At 49.6% G+C, this 21,084-nt stretch overlaps 1 protein-coding gene across 3 annotated transcripts; it reads right to left on the reverse strand.

The window, feature by feature from the left end:
* Positions 1–1,218: 1,218 nt before the first annotated feature.
* On the reverse strand, positions 1,219–11,486 carry FUT2 (fucosyltransferase 2). Of its 3 annotated transcripts, none has more exons than XM_055309430.1 (2): positions 11,448–11,486; positions 1,219–2,849 (listed from the first exon to the last, which is right to left on the reverse strand). In XM_055309430.1, exon 2 carries the CDS (start codon positions 2,845–2,847, stop codon positions 1,828–1,830), a length of 1,020 nt encoding a protein of 339 aa, XP_055165405.1. In that variant the 5' UTR covers positions 2,848–2,849; positions 11,448–11,486; the 3' UTR covers positions 1,219–1,827. The 3 variants fall into 3 exon arrangements, 2 of the variants coding, with proteins under 2 accessions (XP_055165405.1, XP_055165404.1); XM_055309429.1 differs by lacking the exon at positions 11,448–11,486 and adding an exon at positions 11,304–11,428; XR_008662430.1 differs by lacking the exons at positions 1,219–2,849; positions 11,448–11,486 and adding exons at positions 5,032–5,282; positions 11,304–11,428.
* Between the last annotated feature and the right edge of the window lie 9,598 nt (positions 11,487–21,084).

Here is a 21,084-nt window from a genome sequence, read left to right on the forward strand (position 1 = left end):
ATCCCCAAACTTCACAGCATAGAGCAATCATATTGTTATGCTCACAGAATTCATGAATCAGGAGTCAGGTTAGGACATCTCTCTGCAACATGTCATCAGGAACCTCAGCTGGATGCTAAGGCTGACTTGAATGACCCATAGAATCATATCTGATGCCTACACTGAATGATTTGAAGTCGACCTCAGCTAAGACTGTTAATTGTAGCACCCACCCATGGCCTCTGAGTGGGGTTGGGCCTCCTCATAGCATGGTGGCTTCTTACATGATGCTAATGATTGAGTGTTCCAGTAAGCAAGATGAAAGAAAGCATGTGGTGCAGAAGTCCAAGCTATCCTGCAGGACAGGCCACATGCAGGAGATCAAGATGCTCCACTTGAACTCCACAAAAATGCACCTGCATGAGGCATCAGTCAACACTGCATGGAGCAGAAAGCCACTCAACTGACCCATAGGAGTGTGGGAAATAAGAAACGGCTGTCATTGTAAGCTGCCATATTTTGTTAACCCAACCTTTGCTAGCAGAGATCCTCTTGGTTACATTCACCACAACAAATGTTTACAAAGAACAAATGGACTCTCTTTAAGTTCACTGAGCCATGCTGGTCTCTGAGTTCTCACCAGGAACCATCCTAGGCCCTAGGAAGCCAGCATTGCATAAGTGGGGTGGGTGGTCTTAGATATACACAAGCTACTTGCCAGTAGGGCGGTGCTCTTATAAAAGTTGCTGAAATGGTCCCAGGTCTGGGCAGGCTAACTAGAAAACAGTGAGCCCCCTGGGTGGACACAGTTCTTTTTTTTTTTTTTTTTTAAACTTTTATTTATTATTTATGATAGTCACACACAGAGAGAGAGAGAGAGAGAGAGAGAGAGAGAGGCAGAGACATAGGCAGAGGGAGAAGCAGGCTACATGCACCGGGAGCCCGATGTAGGATTCGATCCCGGATCTCCAGGATCGCGCCCTGGGCCAAAGGCAGGCGCCAAACCGCTGCGCCACCCAGGATCCCGGTGGACACAGTTCTAAGGACACATGGCTTGGAGAGTAGGCTGTTGGCTCTACTTGAGCCTCACTTGCCTCCTTGGTCAGTTGCCTTTGTGTAGTGAACAACCTGCACAATTTAAGGCTTCTGTTTTGTACTGCACCATTTTCCTTGTGAGGAGCACCCATTTCTTTCCTGCAAACCTCCATATATTTCAGAGAAGGTGATCAACTCCCTAGCTGAAGGGGGCAAAGATTTATTGATCTGAAGCTGAGCCAATGCCAGGGTCTTATTCCCTTTGGCTTATAATGGGTAATGTGGGCATGTGAGACACTTCCAGTCAATGAGATATGTATGTGTGGGAGGCAGTTGCTGGAGGGCTTTGGAATCTTTCCCTCACTCTTCTAAAGGGATGCAAGAACGAACCTTTTTTGTTGTTGTTGCTTCGTGAAGAGATTGTTTGCATGTGACACCTGGCTATGTGGCAGCCCTTTTGGACCATGAGGGAGCCAGCTGGTCTGAGAGCTGATGGCAGTTGAACAACCTGGATGGAACTGGAGTCACCAATGACACTGCTTGGCGGCTAACTTAACTAACCCCAGAGGTCCACTGCCTCCAGTCTTGTGTAAAACACATAAATATGTTATTTCAGGTCCCAGCAGAGTCACAAAACAAAAACAAACAAACAAAAAACAAACAAAAACCAAACAAAAAAAAATAAATACGTTATTTAAACAAGTCAGTTGTGACTTCTGTTACTTGCTGCCCAAAGCATTATGATGCCAGTGGGTAGTGTCCTGGTACAAGTAACAATACCAGCAAAGGAGGAGGTGCCAAGCGCGGCTAACATCAGTGCTTGAGTAGTGGGGAGAGGTCAGCTGCGATGCCCACCCACTCCGGCAGGAAGGCTGCCTCTGGCTTAAAGATTTTGAGGAAGGGGGAGTCGGGCAGCGTGTAATTGGCCAGGTAGATGGTCTCTCCACCGGCAAGGTAGGCAGCCCAGATCCCGAATGTCCCAATGGTCATGATGGTGTGGTTGCACTGGGTGAGCAATGCAAAATCCTTGGCTGGTGAGCTCTCGATGCCATTGCCCGCGAACACCACATCACCGCGGGAGGAGTTGATGTTCGCCCGACACCAGGCCATGCCATTGCTGCTGACCACAAAGATGGGAGAGTTGTAGCGAGTCCGGAACCAGTCCAGAGCCTGCTCTAGGTACCGCTGGTCGGCAACCACGCCCTTCCACACGTTTGGCATGACCTGCACGTAGTCCCCCCGGCGCACATGGACCCCCACGAAGGTGCCCGGCTGTCTTCCGTTCACCTGCAGGCCCCGCAGAAACTTCTGAGCCTCCTCCCGCACGTGGTCGTGCAGGGTGAACTCCCGCAAGATCTCATTGCGGAGGTGGTGGTAGAAGGTCCAGGAGCAGGGGTAGCCGGTGAGGCGCACGTACTCCCCCGGGATGTGGCGGTACTCCTCCTCCATCCAGTCGTTCAGGGGGTAGTTCTGCCACGGGATGCTGCTGGCCGTGGTGCCGTGCAAGACGGGGAGGGTGATTCTGAAGATGGGGGCCAGCGTGCTGTGCATCTCGGCCGGGATGAAGGCCGGCCGCCCATTCATCTTGGCCAGGGCGTACAGGGTGGCGTACTCACCCATCTGGTTCCCCAGGCGGCCAATTGCATTGATCGTCCACATTCCCCTGAGTGGGGGGCTCGTGGAGCTTTCTGTCGGCGCCAAAACCAGTGTCTCAAACTCCCACGTGGGTTGAATCTTCGCTAGCCGCTGCTGAAGGTGAAATATAGTGGAAGCCGTGAAGACAAAGAGGATGAAGTGGACCATGGGGAAGAAAGACACCTGACTGCTGAGCATGGCTGTCAAGGAAGGGAGAGCAGGGAATGTTAGCTTAGGGGATGGAGGCCCCGGGGCATTGTGTCAATGTGCAGATATTTTGTGGTTGTCTGCGCAGGTGGCTTTACTCTGTGTGTAAAGGGGTGTGAATACTTAGGTACAAGTGTGCAGGTATGTCTCTAGAGTGTATGCTATGGGGATGTATTTACATTGGGTTCAGATGTTCCAGTTTACATATGTAGATAAGTATTGTGTGTTTTCACACATGGCACGTGCATTGTATGAGTGTGCATATGGGTACCTGTACATTGTATACACACATGGGTGTGTGTGAATTTGTGTACATAGAATGGACATGTGTACATTGTATTGTACATATATACAATACAATATACATTGAATGTGTATATATGGTGTACTAGTGTGTACTCTATACAGTGTGCATGTATATATATACACACACGCATACTTATATATTATGTATATATACAATGTATGTTTGAATGTGGGTGTTTATAGCCTGAATATACATCCATGGGTGCCTATATATAGGGAGTACAAGTGTACAAACCTACTATTTACTTGGGAATCCTGTTTCTAGAGATGTCCATCTTTGCATGCCCTGCCTATCTATATTCCCTTTGAAGGGAAATTGCCTAACCCATCACAAATTCCACCACTTGACCTGCCTACCCTTCTGGCCATAGCCAGCTGGACCTGCGATAAGCACTGGTCTCCACAGTGGCTTTCCCATTTTTTGGTTATGATAAGTTGTAGGTTGGCTCTAAAAGATGAGTTGGCCAATTCTCCCTCGAATATTGTTACTAAAAGGTCATAAGGCAATTGGCAGGTGAGAGTTTGTTTTCCTCCTCTCAGACAACTGGGTGCCTAACATCCAGTTGAATTCAACAATTCAATTCAATTTTGACATTGCCTACTTAGATTTAGTATCAGATCCAACAAGTTATTTTTTTTAAAGGAAAGTTTTTTTTTTAAGATTTTATTTATTTATTTATGAGACACACACAGAGAGAGAGAGAGAGAGAGAGAGAGAGGCAGAGACACAGGCAGAGGGAGAAGCAGGCTCCATGCAAGGAGCCCAATGTGGAACTTGATCCTGGATCTCCAGGATCACACCCCAGGCTGCAGGCGGCGCTAAACCGCTGCGCCACCGGGGCTGCCCAGATCCAACAAGTTAAAGAGTTCAGCACCACTTCACACACCAACTGCAAGTCCTGAGCCATTCATACTTCTGACTAATATTATAAATTGGGGGCTCCAATGACCCCCTCCTTAGGTTTGATAATTTGCTATAATGGCTCACAGAATTCGGGAAGGCACTCTACTTACATTTACCAGTTTATTATAAGAGAAACAAATAACCAGAAGTACAATAGGGTAAGATCCAAAAGGAGCTTCTGTCCCCATGGAGTTGAGGTAGACCACCTTCCTGGCCCATGGGTATGTTACCAACTCAGAGGCTCTCTGAAACCCACTTAAGGGGTTTTATGGAGGTTTCATTATGTAGACATGATTGATTAAATTATTGGTCACTGGTGATTAACTTAATCTTCAGTCCTACCCTCCCCAGAGGTTGGGAGCTGGAGATGAAAGTTCCTTTTACATATATATATATATATATATATATATGATTTTATTTATTTATTCATGAGAGAGAGAGAGAGAGAGAGAGAGAGAGACAGGTAGAGACACAGGCAGAGGAGAAGCAAGCAGGTTCCATGCTGGGAACCCAACATGGGACTCAATCCCAGGTGTCCAGGATCACATCCTGGGCTGAAGGTGGTGCTAAACCACTGAGCCACCCAGGCTGCCCTGAAAGTTCTAATCTCTTCATCAAGCTTGGTCTTTCTGATAATCAGATCCTGAAGCTTTGTAGGGGCCTGTGAAGAGTCACCTCATCAGGGCAAAAGACACTCCTATCACCCTATCACTCACGAAATGCCAAGGATTTTATGAGTCATGTGCCAGAACTAGGGACAAAGACCAAATATTATTGTGTGAGACCATAGCAGGTGATGCTGAGAAAGTAGGGGTTGGAGTGGCTGCGACATGTCAGATGCAGCCTGAAGCAGAGGCAGTCAGTAACTAGGAGATGCTTGAAGAGATGTGCAGAAACTTAAGAGAACTGACCAAGAAAACTCAGAGAAAAATTTCTTTATATTCAAACAAGTATACAACCTATTCTTTTCAACTCTGGTTGCAACAGAAATAAGTTCCAGGAGTGGGGTGGTTGCTTTGAACAGACCTTCTGAGAACACAGCATTTACTGTAGTATCATAGGAAGTAGGGGGCATTGAAGATTCCCCATTCCAGGACATAAAACTTGGACCAGTGATTTGTAGAGTGAAGTAGTTAATTAAGTTCCTTCTTGAGACCCCTGGAACAAAGGCCCCAAAAGGCCTTGAAGATATGGTTGTTGAGGATAAGCAAGACAGCTGAAAATAAAAAAAAGCAGGGGATGAATTGGTTCTGTCTCCCCCATTATGTGGCTAAAAGCCAGTAGGGACAAACAGAACAAGCATTGCTTAGGATGATCACAGTTAACACTTTATTATTGCTGAAGATTGCATCCATAAATTATTGATGTCATTCTGCATCTAGGCTGGAACAACACCTGGACCATGTTGCCAGAGTAAAAGTCCAGGTTTGGCCACTGATCAACTTTGGAATTGGAATAATGAGAATGGGGATATATGAGAGGAGTCAAAGGAATGAGACACTTCTGCTTCCCCAGTTCTTTCACAGACTTCCCTCTTCCTTCCCTGTGAATATGAGGTTCCCACCCATTCTTTTTTTTTTTTTTAAGAATATTTATTTATTTATTCATGAGACACAGAAAGACAAAGAGAGAGGCAGAGACAAAGGCAGAGAGAGAAGCAGGCTCCATGACGGGAGCCCAACAAGGGACTTGGTCCCAGGTCTCCAGGATCAGGCCCTAGGCCGAAGGCGGCACTAAACCACTGAGCCACCCGGGCTGCCCAAGGTTCCCACCCATTTTTTTTTTTTTAGATTTTATTTATTTATTAATGAGAGAGAAAGAGAGCGCGCGGCAGAGGGAGAAGCAGGCTCCATGCAGGGAGCCTGACGTGGTGCTATACCGCTGAGCCACCCGGGCTGCCCCCCACCCATTCTTTTTAAAACTTTTCCTCATGAGCAGGCTTTAATCGAAGCATATCCTGGAGGCTCTGCACAAAGGTAGATTAGAGATGAAATGCTTCTGGTTGACTTGGTCCAGGGCTTGTGTTCCTGGTCAAAATACTGAACCAAGTGGCCATTAAGAAGAACACCAGGGCTAAATCAAGCAGTACATGACCTCTTTCAACCTGGGAAGCTGCCAGAAGCTATGCAGGTATGGTGCTTTATGATTAATTATAGCTGATAAAAGTTGGCACAGGACTTAATATAGCAATATCCTTGTTTCTAAGTCACTGCCGACCTCATAACCCATTAAGATCACATGCATTATCTTTCTGGAAGAAATTCAGGCTTGTCAACTAGATGCCTAGATTTGAGTTGAACCAACTCAGGTGGGGGTCTGGGCCCCTGGGTCATCACCAGATGTTGAGCCTAACCAGAAATGAACTCCTGGGTGGTACAATCTCCTCCAGCTCCCTTCAACTTGAATGAAAGGAGCCAGGGAGGTTGGATTTGCTGAATAAAATTCACTGTACAGTTCAGCTGATGCTCAGGAGATTCTCAGTCTTACTAGTCAAAAGTTCCAGATTCCTTCCTCATCACCACTGAAAGTAAAGCCTCTGTTCCAGAAGCCCAATATGGAATGTGCTTCACTCAGTGACTGAGAGGACTCAGCTCAGTGGCTAAGTGCACACATTCTGGTCACAGGCTGTTGATTGCAGGCTCCACACTCATTAGCTATACTGATTCTGTATGAGTAACTTCACCTTTCTGAGGATTAAAACTACCTGGCTGGAGGACAAAAACAATACTTTTTAATATTATCATATACAAAACAAAGAGCATTGTCCTGTGTGGGCTCTGGGCCAGCGACCAGTAGCTTTCCACTTTTCATATTGGGTGTGTCAGTAATGGCCACATCTAGCATTTAGGTCATAGAATGTAGCCCCATACCATAAATGTAGATATGCTGGATCAAGCTGACTCTGAGGATTGTCCCTCTGTGGAGTGGGTGACTATGTGTGATTCTACTAGTTAATGTTTGATTTTTTTTTTAATGGAGTTGAGGGTATGAGATAAAACATATGTGTGATGGCAATCAAGGAATGGATTGTATTAAGATAGTACATTTTTGCTCATCCAACCCACAGACTTTGTGTGTTATTTGTTGGATCGTGTCTTTCTACAAAAGGTATATTGGAATCCTAACTCCTGATGGTACAGAATATGACGTTATTGGGAGACACATCTTTACAGAAGTGACCAAGTTAAAACAAGGTCATCCTAAGGTGGATTCTAATCCGACAGGATCGGTGTCTTTACAAAAAAACTAAAACACAGCCCACAGTGTATCATAAGATATTGGTCCAAGGCTGGTCTATTTATTGTCGGTTCATGATGTGTGAGCATGGTGGTGGTTCAAGAGGCTAATCTGTATCAAGTAGATTCTCTCCCTTGGGAATTTGAAGTAAGAATCACAGAGAGGGTGGTTGGTTGGCACCAGCCAACCAGCTGGTGGAGTGTAGGCTTGGCAACTAAAGGGACTGTTAGAGCCCATGTGCAGCCATGGCAAGCCATATCTAAGGTGGACCAGAAAAATCCATGAGTACAGTGAATTCGACCCTGAGAATAAAAAGAAAGAGGATATTGAGGGAGAGATGGAAAATATCACTGTGTCCCTGATGGCTTCTTGGTTCCTGTTTCAAGGCCACTTGCAAGATACATTTCTGTCCAGATCCCAACAGGGGTCTTCAAGACCCTGCCCTGACTCTGGATAGAAGGACCTCTCTGGAGACTGGGAAGCAGGAGGAAGTGGGGAGAGGGGACACCCAAGGGAGGAGGAGGGAAGGCTCCCTGTGGAGTGGCCTTGTATGCTCTTCCCACTTCTTCTAGATGTTTTCTCTCTTCCTTTCTCCAATGAGACCATGAGCATTTGAAGGGCACAGAGTAGACTTGGCTCCTCTGTCTAGTTCCGAATTTGCCAAGCACAGGATGTGGGACAACAGGGGCCAAGGGGAATTCTTATGGGAAGGCAGAAGGATGGAGGGAGGGAGGAAGGAAGGGAGGAGGGAGGCGATTGATGGAAAAAGAGACAGGAAAAGATAAAGAGAGGGAACTAGACAGAAAGACAGGGACAGAACGAGAGAGAGAGAGAGAGAGAGAGAGAGAGAGAGAGAGAGCAGGAGGAGAGACAAACAGGAATAGAAAAACCACAGGAGAGACAGTGAGAGAGAAGAGAGGGAGAGTGGTGGCTCAGTCGTTTAAGGGTCTGCCTTCAGCTCAGGTCATAATCTTGGGGTCCTGGGGTGGAGCCCTGCATCCACTCCCTGCTCAGTGGAGCCTGCTTCTCCCTCTCCCTCCACTGCTCCCCTTGCTTGTTCTCTCTCTCTCTCTGTCAGATAAATAAATAAAATCTTAGGATGCCTGGATGGCTCAGTGGTTGAGAGTCTGCCTTCGGCTCAGGGCGTAATCCCGGAGTCCTGGGATCCAGTCTCGCATTGGGCTCCCTGTATGTAGCCTGCTTCTCCCTCTGCCTATGTCTCTGCCTCTGTGTGTGTGTCTCTCATGAATAAATAAATAAATAAAATCTTTTAAAAAAGAGAGGGAGAGAGAAATAAGGCAGGCAGGATGGATCTTTGTGCACTCAGTCCAGCTCTGGCCCCTGTGTTGTCTCAATTCTGTGTCTCCCAGTGAGTCCCTGTGGGGATCATTCAGTCCCAGTGTCCTGATCACACACACAGCTCTGTGAAGGAAGGGACAGTGTCGGTCTCACTCCCTTGGTATCCCCTGCAGCCCCCAGACATGGGGGTCTACACATAGTAGGCGCTTAGGAAATGTATGCAGAAGGAATGTGGGTCTGTCTCCACCTGTCAAAACCCAGTCACGGGCAGCCTGGGTAGCGCCGCCTTCAGCCCAGGGCGTGATCCTGGAGACCCAGGATCGAGTCCCGCATCAGGCTCCCTGCATGGAGCCTGCTTCTCCCTCTGCCTGTGTCTCTGCTTCTTTCTCTGTGTGTGTTTCTCATGAATAAATAAATTAAATCTTAAAAAAAAGAAGAGAAAGAAAGAAAGAAAGAAAGAAAGAAGGAAGGAAGGAAGAAGAAGAAAGAAAGAAAGAAAGAAAGAAAGAAAGAAAGAAAGAAAGAAAGAAAAAAGAAAGAAAAAGACCCAGTCAGGCTCCAGCTGTTGCTTTTCCTCCTTATAGCAAGTGTCTGCCAAAGTCTCCCTGCCTTGACTTCCTCTCTCTCTTTTTAAAGATGTTATTTATTTGAGAGAGAGAGAGACCACTTGAGGGGGTAGGGGTGCAGAAGGAGAGGGAGAGGCTGACTTCCCGCTTAGCCGGGAGGCCTGACTATGTGGGACTCCATCCCAGGACCCCCTGAATCATGACCTGAGCCGAAAGCAGACCCTTAAACGACTGAGCCATCCAGGTGCCCATCCCTTTTTGGTTTTGAATCCATTTCCTGGCACCAAGTGAAGTGATGAATTTTGGAAGGAAGACCTTCACAATCAAACCTCTTAATCTCTGGGCTGGCCCTGAATATCCCCTTGAAATTTGTTTACAGCAGACAGACAGACAAACAGACAGACAATAAGGCTAGTTTTGCTTGGGTTAAAAAGGCAGAATGTATTAGAACAGCGTCTCTCAGCTTTCTTGGTGGTTCCCTCCTTCCTCACTCAGGAAGAGGGACGGTCCACTGCTGAGGGGCCTAAGGGAAGCACCTGCAGATTTTGACCCCCTGTCCTTGAACAAGGCTGTGGGGAGAGGAGGCAGGGAGGCTCACAGGGCAAAGGAAACCCAGTGTCTGGGAGTGGGGGCAGATCTGGAGAGAAGCTCAGGGGGGCCAGGGGGCAGCCATTAGCCTCATATTGGCTGCAGGACCTTGACTGAGGGCCTTTCCCTCTGAGTGCTGTTATCCAAAAGTTGGGGATAATAATACCTCTTCCCAAGGCTGTGTGGGCACAATAGGGATTAGGAAATCTGAAGTGAATGCTTAAGAGCATGGGCCAGGCCTGCAGCTCGGTGTAGACATGCCTATTTGAAAGCAAAGGCAAAGTGAGGCTCAGACTCATCAGAGAGGGGTCTGGGGGACAAGCGTGGGGAAAGGCCAGGGCTGGGGCACAGAGGGGGCACAAGGAGACTGGGAGAGCAGCTGGCCCGCCTGACCTCCATAAGGAGATTGGGAGGATGCCACAGCCAGCAACCAAGAGCTGGGAGTCTGGAAAGCTTTGCTGCTTGGAGTGAGTGGGATCTCTCCCTAGTCCTGGAGATCCGGAAGCCCACCTCCTTTCCTCATTCCCCACAGCTGCATAGGGCACTTCAGGGCAGCCGAGGAGGGAGGGGCAAGATCGAATCCCTTGGCAGGGGTCCCTCAGACACTCGCAGGAGGACAGAATAGAAAGGGGGCCCCATTTTCAAAAGAGGAGCCCAGCTTGCAGGTCCCTTGGAAAAATGGGGCCACCCATATCGGCCCATTATTTCTTTTAAACTCTGTCTCAGGGCAGCCCTGGTGGCGCAGCAGTTTGGTGCCACCTGCAGCCTGGGGTGTGATCCTGGAGACCTGGGATTGAGTCCCACATCGGGCTCCCTGCATGGAGCCTGCTTCTCCCACTGCCTGTATTACTGCCTCTCTCTCTGTGTGTGTCTATGAATAAATAAATAAAATCTTAAAAAAAAATAAAAATAAACTCTGTCTCAGATCCCAGGCCAAGCCTCATCCCCTCTGTCCTGTCCCCTCCCCTCTGGAGCCTGGTCCAGGGCTCCTTGCATCCCCCACGCCCCATCTGTCCCCTTCCCCCAGAGCTGGCCTGGCCCCCTCTTCAGCCCTGGGGCACCTGGAGCTGGGGGGGGCCTCTGGAGACCCCTGAGTCCTGTGGTAGAGTCCTACTTCAGTCCCGGAGGTAGGGGAGCAGACCCCGAGAAGCAAACAGGAAACTCGAGTCCAACAGGCCCTGCCCCTGGTCTTTGGTGTGCAAAGTGATTCTCAGGTAGGTTCCAGGAAACTGGCGACCGGAGGGAGGGAGGTGGCTGTCTGGGGCGGGGGAGGGGACCGCGGGGGTGATAGGGGAGGCTGGGACCTCAGGTACCAGATCGGCCCGGAGGGAAGGGGAGGGGAGGGGAGCCCAGCGGGGGCGGCGGCTGAGGGGCTAGGGGCAGGGGTGGTGGGCTGTGACGGATGGCCCTCTGCTCCTGCAGCCCCGGGGCGGGGGCATCCCAGAGGGGATCCCGAGTTCAAGCGGGTCCCAGCTCCAGTCCCGTGCGCGCGCGCGCGCGCTCTCGGGGGTCGTGGAGAGACCCCCCCCCGGCGCCCCGTCTCTCACCTGGTTCCGGCTGCGGGAATGGGGAGCTGACGGCGAGGTTGCTCTGCGAGCAGATCGGGGTGCTCCCTTCCCTGAGGACGACTCTACGCTCAAAAATCAGAACCGCCCAGCACCCAAGTCCGGAAGACCCCGCCCAGGACCTACCTGGCTCGGGGAGCCGCGGGGAGGTGGGAGGCTGGGCTTCTGCGGCCAGGTGTGCCCCGAGCCACTCCTCCCTCCCCCACGTGACTGTTGGGACACAGGCCTGGGAGGCCGACCCGAGGAGGAAGAGGCGGGGGAGGAGGGAGAGGAGGAGGGGGGAGGAGGGAGAGGAGGAGGACTCCATCCCCCTGGGCCAGGCTCTTCCAGACTTGGGCCCCCTCAGGGTCCTACTTTTATTGATTTTGGCAACAACTAGCATTTCCGTGCCTAGCAGCCTCAGCCCGTCTTCAAAATTCGGTGAGGTGGACACTCAGCAGCGACCCTCTGAGCAGCGCTGCGGTACCGAGTGGAGATACCAGGGCACAGGCAGGAATGATCGCACCAGGTCACACAACTAGGAAGTCCGAGAAGCTGGAGATTGAAACCAGACAAGCCAGAATCTTGGAAAACACCTGGCAAATACCAGCTCCTCTCACTTTCCCTTATCTTACAAAAGATTCTCAGGAAAGGAGAATCCCCTAACAGTACGTTAGAAGGACAGCCTATGCCTGTCTGCCGCTGCCAAAATCAAATGTCAGATCAAGGAGGAATTTTGCGGGCACCTCCAGAGCTCCCAACAATCCTAACACTGAAAGAGGGGACAAGCAGCAACTGAGTGAGGCGACAGGAGGCCTGCTGCACAGCCTCTGAATCTCACACTCCACATCTTCACTGCAGAAGAGGAATCTGAATCTGAAAAAGCCTCTCCGGGTGATGGCCAGCTCTCAGAAAACAGGAGGACAGGGACGCCTGGGTGGCTCAGCAGTTGAATGTCTGCCTTTGGCTCAGGGCATGATCCTGAGGTCCTGGGATCGAGTCCTGCATCGGGCTCCTTGCTTGGAGCCTGCTTCTCCCTCTGCCTGTGTCTCTGCCTCTCTCTCTCTCTCTCTCTCTCTCTCTCTCTCTCTCGTGTGTGTGTGTGTGTCTCTCATGAATAAATAAATAAAATCTTTAAGGAAAAAAAAGAAAACAGGAGGACAGAGTTGCCAGTGAATCGATACCACAAGGGTGCCATGAGCCAAGTCCAGAATGTGGAACAATCTGCAGGACCACATGACCCAGCTTCCCCAACATTGGAAAAAAAGAAGAAAAAAAAAAAGAAGAAGAAAAGAAAAGCAAGGGGAACCTTATAACATACACAAAGCAGATCCTAAGCTCAGAAATGCATAAATTTTTTTTTAACCTATATGGATGTCTGACAGGTTAGCCAAAAAGTCACCGGGATGCAGGACACGTCTTCACAATGTAATATTTAGCAGCCTCAGTACTCAGTCACTAAACGCTGTGGTAACATCGGACAACCACAAGTAAAAATGCCCTGCGGATGCCCAGAATGCCCCCCACCCAGGACAGGACTCCCCAGCTGAGGGCTGCTGTTCTGCTCCTTTAGTGCTCCTGCTGGAGAACCAGGGGTGGGTGAATGCTTAACAACCAGCTCTCTGGGGTAGAGGGGTGGGGGGATTGGGGGAGTGGGGAATCCCTGCTTGGTAGCATTTGCCACTTTCCGTGGGGTAAAGACTCCACCCTCACCCCCAGCCAATTTCAAGCAACCAACCCCTCACTGAACACAGAATTGGAAAGAGATACACAGCGAGACACTGATTTATAATACCTTGTAAACAGAATATCAATAACTTCAAGATAGTAGCAAACTAATCAAATAATCAGAGCTGAGGCATTCAGAGCCTTTATTACCTTCGGTTTGATATAATGTATTCAACTATGATGTATTTTAATTCTACATTTGATTCTGTGCTTAAAAAGCAACATGGAAACTGAACCACTGGCTGTCTTTTTTTTTTTTTAAGATTTTTATTTATTTATTCATGAGAGACACAGAGAGAGAGAGGGAGAAGCAGAGGGAGAAGCAAGCAGACTCCATGCAGGGAGCCCGACGTGGGACTCGATCCTGGGTCTCCAGGATCACACCCTGGGCTGAAGGCGGCGCTAAACCGCTGAGCCACCTGGGCTGCCCCTGGCTGTCTTTCCAGAGCGGCCACCACCGCTTGGGATCTATCCTTGTCCTGGTGTTTCTGATTGGAGTGTAGGCACACCTCGGGCATAATGGGGGTCAGGTTGTGGACCACCACAAAAATAGCAAGTATCGTGGGGTGCCGGGGTGGCATGGCCTGTTGAGCATCCGGTTCTTGGTTTTGGTTCAGGTCATGATCTCGGGGTCCTGGGATGGAACCCCATGTTGGGCTCTGTTCTCAGTGGGGAGTCTGCTTGAGATTCTCTCCCTCTCCCCCTCCCTTATTTCCCCCCCAAACACACACACACTTTTTCTTCCTCAAATAAATAAATCCTAGGGGACACCTGGGTGGCTCAGCGGTTGAGCGTCTGCCTTCAACTCACGGGATCCAGGATCAAGTCTCCTATTGGGCTCACTGCATGGAGCCTGCTTCTCCCTCTGCCTGTGTCTCTGCCTCTCTCTGTGTCTCTCATGAATAAATAAATAATCAATCAATCTTAGGGAACACCCGGGTGGCTTAGTGGTTGAGTGTCTACCTTTGGTTCAGGTCGTGATCCCAGGGTCCTGGGATTGAGTCCCGCATTCTCCCTCCACTTATTTCTCTGCCTCTCTCTGTGTCTCTCATGAATTAATTAAAAAAAAAAAAAGTGGAGGAAGGGGAGTGCTGATATCTCTGTCACTCTATCTCTTCACTATGGCCCAATGCAGGACTCGATCCCAGGACTCCAGGATCATAACCTGAGCCGAAGGCAGACACTCAACTGCTGAGCCACCCAGGTGTCCCAAAAGCCACTGTATTATATGCTTAAAAGGGCAAATTGATGACTGCCGTGTCAGCCTGTGATACGTCTGTCCTGTCCCAGAAGCCCTGATTCCTGTTCCTCCCCCACACACCCAAGCCCTGGTAGCCTTTACTTTGACCTCAGACACCAAGGTTTAGGAGGCAAAAGAAAAAAAAGTTTTCAACGAGTCGCTTGCACTTGAACCCCTGTACCACCCTCACCCAGACAGCTCCTTTGCAAGTTGAGAGTCAAGGTTAGCCTAACACTTCCTGAGCCACCAGGAACTCCCATAATCCTCTGTCCCTAGTCACACCTCAGGACATAGTTTTATGATTGTTCAGCACTTGGAATGATTATAAAGCAATAATAATGATAAAAAAATGTGGGGACCCTTGGGTGGCTCAGCAGTTTAGTGTCGTCTTCAGCCCAGGGCGTGGTCCTGGAGTCCTAGGATCGAGTCCCATGTCAGTCTCCCTGCATGGAGCCTGCTTTTCCCTCTGCCTGTGTCTCTCATGAATAAATAAATAAAAACTTAAAAAAAAAAAAGATAAAAACAACATCTGGGGACGCCTGGGTGGCTCAGTGGTTGAGTGTCTGCCTTCAGCTCATGGTATGATCCCAGGGTCCTGGGATCCAGTCTCCTCATCGGGCTCCCTGTGGGGAGCCTGCTTCTCCCTCTGCTGGTGTCTCTGCCTCTGTGTGTGTGTGTCTCATGAATAAATAAATAAAATCTTTAAAAAACCTAAAAAAAAAAGTCTTTAGAAAATATAAATAAATTTAAAAAATAAAAACAATATCTGGAATGACTATAGGCCCTCTGAAGGCAGGAACCCTGACAATGTTATTTATAGCTGTAGATTATCAACAACCATAACTTACTTAATCCTTCCAATCGAAGGAGGTGGTCACTATCAGCTGAGGCCCAGAAAAGTGCAGCTGCTTGCCCAAAGCCACACAGCCTATAAGTGGCAGAGCTGGGATTTCATCCTGAACCCAAAGCTCCACCCCCTCCCCCTTTTTTCCCAGGAAATGGACAATCACTAGTCACCAGTGACAGTGACTCTAGCCTCCTCTGTAATGGGTACTGATTGTAAACAAGGTCCGGTTGAAACACTTGTTGCATCTCCATGAACACTGGTCCATGTCTTCTTGGCTTCTGGCCAACATGCTCAGAGGAAGTCCAGCCTGTCCTGCAGGAGAGAGGATGCCTGGCCGTCCCCACCAAGCTCCTTGCTGTGTAGCTGCCTGAGAGACCTCACACACCACACGGAAAGAACCACCCAGTCGATTTACATCATTGTGGGAAATCAGCAATTCTGCGCTGAAAGCCATTACGTTTTGGGGTGGCTTGTTACACAGCATTAGCTAATGAAACACCTCCCATTAAACTGACACGTCCCTGAGAGCAGGAAATGACTCCTTCCTCGGTCCCCACTCTCTAGAATGTTTCCTGGCAGATAGCAGGTGCTCTATACATATTTGTGGAAAGAAGGAAGGGGGAAGGCAGCCTGGGTGGCTCAGCGGTTTATTTTTTTTTTTTTTAATTTATTTATTTATGATAGTCAGAGAGAGAGAGAGAGAGAGAGAGAGAGAGAGAGAGAGGCAGAGAGAAGCAGGCTCCATGCATTGGGAGCCCGACGTGGGACTCGATCCCGGGTCTTCAGGATAGCGCCCTGGGCCAAAGGCAGGCGCCAAACCGCTGCACCACCCAGGGTTCCCGGCTCAACGGTTTAAAAGCCTGCCTTCAGTCCAGGGCGTGATCCTGGAGACCCGGGATCGAGTCCCACGTTGGGCTCCATGGAGCCTGTTTCTCCCTCTGCCTGTGTCTCTGTCTCTCTCTCTCTCTCTCTCTCGAATAAACTATTAAAAAAAGAAGGAAGGAAGGAAGGAAGAAGGGGAAGGAGAGAGGATAGAAGGAAGGAACAGATTTTCAGAACTCCACCTCCTGGCTACCTGGGTGGCTCAGTCCTTTGGGTCAGGTCCTGGTCCCAGGGTCCTGGGATGGAGCCCCGCATCGGGTTCCCTGCTCAGTGGGGAGTCTGCTTCTCCCTCTACCCCTCCCCACCTGTTCATGATCTCATTCTCTCTCTCTCAAATAAATAAAATCTTAAAAAAAAGAAAAAAAAAAGAACTCCAACTCCTGCGATCACGCCCATGAGATATAAGTGAAGCTGATAAGCACACCAGCCTCTCTGTGTATAGTGTGTGTTTTGGTGGGGGCTGTACATATTACACGGTAATTACTACCTCATCCCACAACCAGCGCTGGGAATGCCGGAACGAAGAATTGTTACCTAATAAAGATTTATCCCATGGGCAGCCCGGGGTTGGGGGGGGTTGCTCAGCGGTTTAGCGCCGCCTTCAGCCCAGGGCGTGATCCTGGAGACCCGGGATCGAGTCCCACCGTAGGGCTCCCTGCAGGGAGCCTGCTTCTCCCTCTGCCTGTGTCTCTGCCTCTCTCTGTGTGTCTCTTGTGAATAAATAAATAAAATCTTAAAAAAAAAAAGAATTATCCTGTACCCTCATGACTTTGGAATATTTTGCCAGACCTGTATGTAGGTAACAAAACAAAACAAAACAAACGAAAAAACCAACTTGTTTATGAGTAGCTGAGTCCAGGAAATGTTTTGCTTATTAACCATGGGGTTAGAGGGGCCCAGGGTCATACGTGGGAGCATGGGGGGGATGCTCACAGCGATCACATGGGTGCTGCAGAGTGGAGGGCGAAACACTGGAGGTCCCCCAGGTCCTGCCATCCACAGGCTCTGCATCAGTCAGGAGACGCTCCATGTAAATTTTTCTTTCTTTCTTTCTTTCTTTCTTTCTTTCTTTCTTTCTTTCTTTCTTTCTCTTTCTTTCTTCTCTTTCTTTCTTTCTTCTTTCTTTCTTTCTTCTTTCTTTCTTTCTCTTTCTTTCTCTTTTTCTTTCTTTCTCTCTCTTTCTTTTTAGATTTTAATTTACTCATGAGGGGCACAGACAGAGGCAGAGACAGAGGCAGAGGGAGAAGCAGGCTTCCTTTGGGGAGCCTGATATGGGATTCAATTCGGGACTCGATCCCAGGACCCCAGGATCACGCCCTGAGCCAAAGACTGCTGAGCCACCCAGGTGCCCCCTTAAAGGACTATTTCAAATCTGCTTCCAGCCTCCCCCTGAGAGCTCTGAGCAGCCCCCACCATTAAGGTTACCTGTGGCCTCCGCCATGAGACCGGGAGCCCTCTGGAGTGGAAACCAGGGTCAGGCCACCCCTAACCTAGTCCCTGGGCACAAAAAGGGATGCTGGTGAATTTCCTTAAAATGTATTATGGAATTTGAATTCAGCAGCACCCACAAAAGTAGACAGCCTGGTACAACCAAGCCCCACACACCTCTGGCTCCATTTCCAACTTGTTGCCAGTCTGGATTGCTCTGTCCTTCGCCTTCTTGCTCAATCTGTACACATTTCATGTTGCTTGGACTGATAAGAATATTTAAAAGTGTATAGCAAGCACCATGCTGCGGCTAGCGCTAAAATGAAATAATCTCTGAATATCACATAATACCCACATTATAATTTCCCTGATGGTCTCAAAGCTGCCTCCCTCCCCCCCACTTTCAACCACCACCAGCATGCCCTCATGCAAAGGCAGAAATCCACGGGTTCCTGCCCCAGCGCCCACACATAAGAGCACCCTTCATTTTGTGTGCGGTGATAGCACCCACGCCACGTGCCAATGTGCCAGGCATGGTTTATTTTTTATAACAGCTTGACTGGGATATAATTCACATACTATAAAATATAAAATACACAAATCACTTAAAGAATACTTTGAGGGTTTGTAGTGGCCTGCAGATCAGTGGCTTATAAACCAGGGTGGCTGCAGACTCATCGCCACAATCATTGTGAACATATTTGTCCCTCCCCAAAAGCGCTCACTAGCCGGATGACCACCAGTCTTTCTGTCCCTAGGGCTTGCCTTTTCTGGAAATTTCCTTTTTTTTTTTTTAATTCTCAGAGAGGGAAAGTCACTTGCCCAGGGTCACACAGCAAGCGAGTACAGGAGCCTGACAGCCAGTCTGTGGCCAGAGCAGGTGCGCTTACATGGGTCCTCTCTGAGCCACTTTGAGAAGCATATTCCATGTTGGGCTTAGGGAGCTGAGGCTTTACTTTCGGTGGCCATAACGAAGTGGCCTGATCTGAAACTTTTGACTAGTTCCACTGAGAATGTCATGAGCATCAGCTGTGCTGAGAAATGAGGCTTATTCAGCAAACCCCACCGCCCTGGCTCCTTGCATTCAAGTCCAAGGTTGCCAGAGGGGATGGCACCATATGGGGAATCCATTTCTGGTTGGGCTCAAAGCCTGGTCGTGACCCAAGGTGCCCAGAGCCCCCAGCCAGGTTGGCTCAATTCAGGTAGAGGCATCTGGTCGACAAGCCTGTTTCTCCTGGAAAGAGCTCTCTGGCCTCTGAGGGTTTCAGGGGACTTATAAGCCACAAGCAAGGATGTGGGTGCTAGGTCACCCCTGTGGCATGCCTCTCTAGCCTCTATGGCTTTCCACATTCAACCAGGTCACACCTTGCTTGACTTACACCTGGTGTTTACCCCTCACTGGCCACTGGATTCCCTGATCTGACCAGGAACTCAGGGCCGGGGCCAAGGCAGCTTGTGTCTCTAATCTGCTGCTGTGCTAAGTAAGTTCAATGCTTGAACTGGTTCAGTGCTTGTCCAAGCCATTCAATAAACAGGCATGAAACACTGTATCGGTTTCCCAGGGCTGCTGTAACAAGGGGCACAATGCAAACTTCAAGCCTTTTTTTTTTTTTTAAGATTTTATTTATTCATGAGAGAGAGAGAATGAAAGAGAGAGAGAGAGAGAGAGAGAGAGAGAGGCAGAGACACAGGCAGAGGCAGAGGGAGAAGCAGGCTCCATGCAGGGAGCCCGATGTGGGACTTGATTCCAGGTCTCCAGGATCAGGCCCTGGGCTGAAGGCGGCACTAAACCGCTGAGCCACCCAGGCTGCCCTTTTTTTTTTTTTATTTAAGATTTTATTTATTTATTCATGAGAGGCACACAGAGAGAGGCAGAGACACAGGCAGAGGGAGAAGCAGGCTCCCATGGGGAGCCTGATGTGGGACTCGATTCCAGGACCCCAGGATCATGACCAGAGCTGAAGGCAGACGCTCAACCACTGAGCACCCAGGTGCCCCTCATCTGAACTAGTTTACCTGCAAAGACCCTGTGTTCAAATAAGGGCACAAGCTGACATCTTGGGCGTTGGGATTTCCGCCTATCTTTTTGGGAGACACAACTTGACCCGTAACAAACAGGTATGGTGTGCTCGATGCTGGTTTTGGAGTGGTGCCGGTCCTGGGCTTCCTTCTGTCCCCTGTGGTGAGGACAAGGAAGAGGTCATTGAGTTCAGGGTAGAGCTCAATAAATATTTGTGACTGATTTAGTGTGATTTATGCTTCACAGCTGGCCAATTTCTGCTTCAGCCCTTCTAAGAGTCACTTACTTCCTCTTCAAATAAGGCACTTCAAACATAAGGAGCAGAGCTGGGTTCCCTTTGCCTTGAGATTAAACAGAACTAAATAGAATCTTATTGCACTACTCCACCCAGCTCCCGGAACCCCGCAGGCCTGTTCTGGGTAGCAGGGCCCCTTCCTGGGTGGGGGGGACCCTCCCACCCCAGGAGATAACGTGGGAGGGTGGCTGGGAGCATGGATCTTTTTTTTTATTTTTTTTTATTTTTAATTTTTATTGATTTATGATAGTCACACACACACAGAGAGAGAGAGAGGAGAGAGAGAGAGAGAGAGAGAGAGAGAGAGAGAGAGAGAGAGGCAGAGACACAAGCAGGCTCCATGCACCGGGAACCTGACGTGGGATTCGATCCCGGGTCTCCAGGATCGCGCCCTGGGCCAAAGGCAGGTGCTAAACCACTGCACCACCCAGAGATCCCCTGGGAGGATGGATCTTATGAATCCTCCCCTGGTGCCTACATCATGCCCAGGATGTGCGAGAAGAGACAGGTGGGAAGCTGGTGCTGCCCACCCCCCCACCCCTACCCCCGCCCCTGCCTGTGGGAACTGGCCCTGTGGCTGCTCCTGGGTTTCATCTTTGCCCCCTGAGTGAAGTCTGCAGGCAATATCACCTCTCTTCATTATCTTCAGAATCAACTTGATTCTGACCGAGACCATGTCCTCATGCTAAGCTAAAGGATTTCAAGGCACTGGAGCCGTGTCCATGCGGGGATTTCTTTTCTGTGATACCAAAATCCCAGGGCAGGGGGGCATCGCTCAGGGTCCCAGCAAGAGCGGGAACCCTCATATGGAGGCACCTGGAGAGGAGTCTAAGAGGATGGGTTACAAGGTGTGGGCAGGTGAAGCAAGAGAGAATAAACACTCCCAGCTTCACTCGCCGCCTCTGATTTCTGGACTGTGATCCCACTGCCCTGAGTCAGCAGGAGCCTTGGGGCGGGGAGCCCATGGAAACAGCGATAGAGTGGGGCTGCCACAGGCTGGGTGCTCTAACACTGAAGTCCAAGGTGAAGGTTTGCCTGTTGATTGGGTTGCCTGGTGAGAGCCCACTTCCTGATTTGCATCAGAGGGCAGAGAAAGATCATCTCTGCCATCTCTTACAAGGACACCAATTGTGTTCACAAGGGCTCTCCCCACCCCCGCCCTAATCACTTCCGGAGGTCCCACCTTCAGATACCAGCACCAGCACATTGGGAGGTTAGGGCTTCAACACATGAATTTTGGAGGGACACAAACGTCCAGTCTACGGCAGATGCTATCAGACAGCCTCCCAGGGCACAGAGCAGAGCAGGGAAAGTTGGAGAGATTTGGAGGGGCTGTGAGGAGGG

This window comes from Nyctereutes procyonoides, unplaced genomic scaffold (assembly GCF_905146905.1).
Source record: "Nyctereutes procyonoides isolate TBG_1078 unplaced genomic scaffold, NYPRO_anot_genome, whole genome shotgun sequence".
Lineage (NCBI taxonomy): Eukaryota > Metazoa > Chordata > Mammalia > Carnivora > Canidae > Nyctereutes > Nyctereutes procyonoides.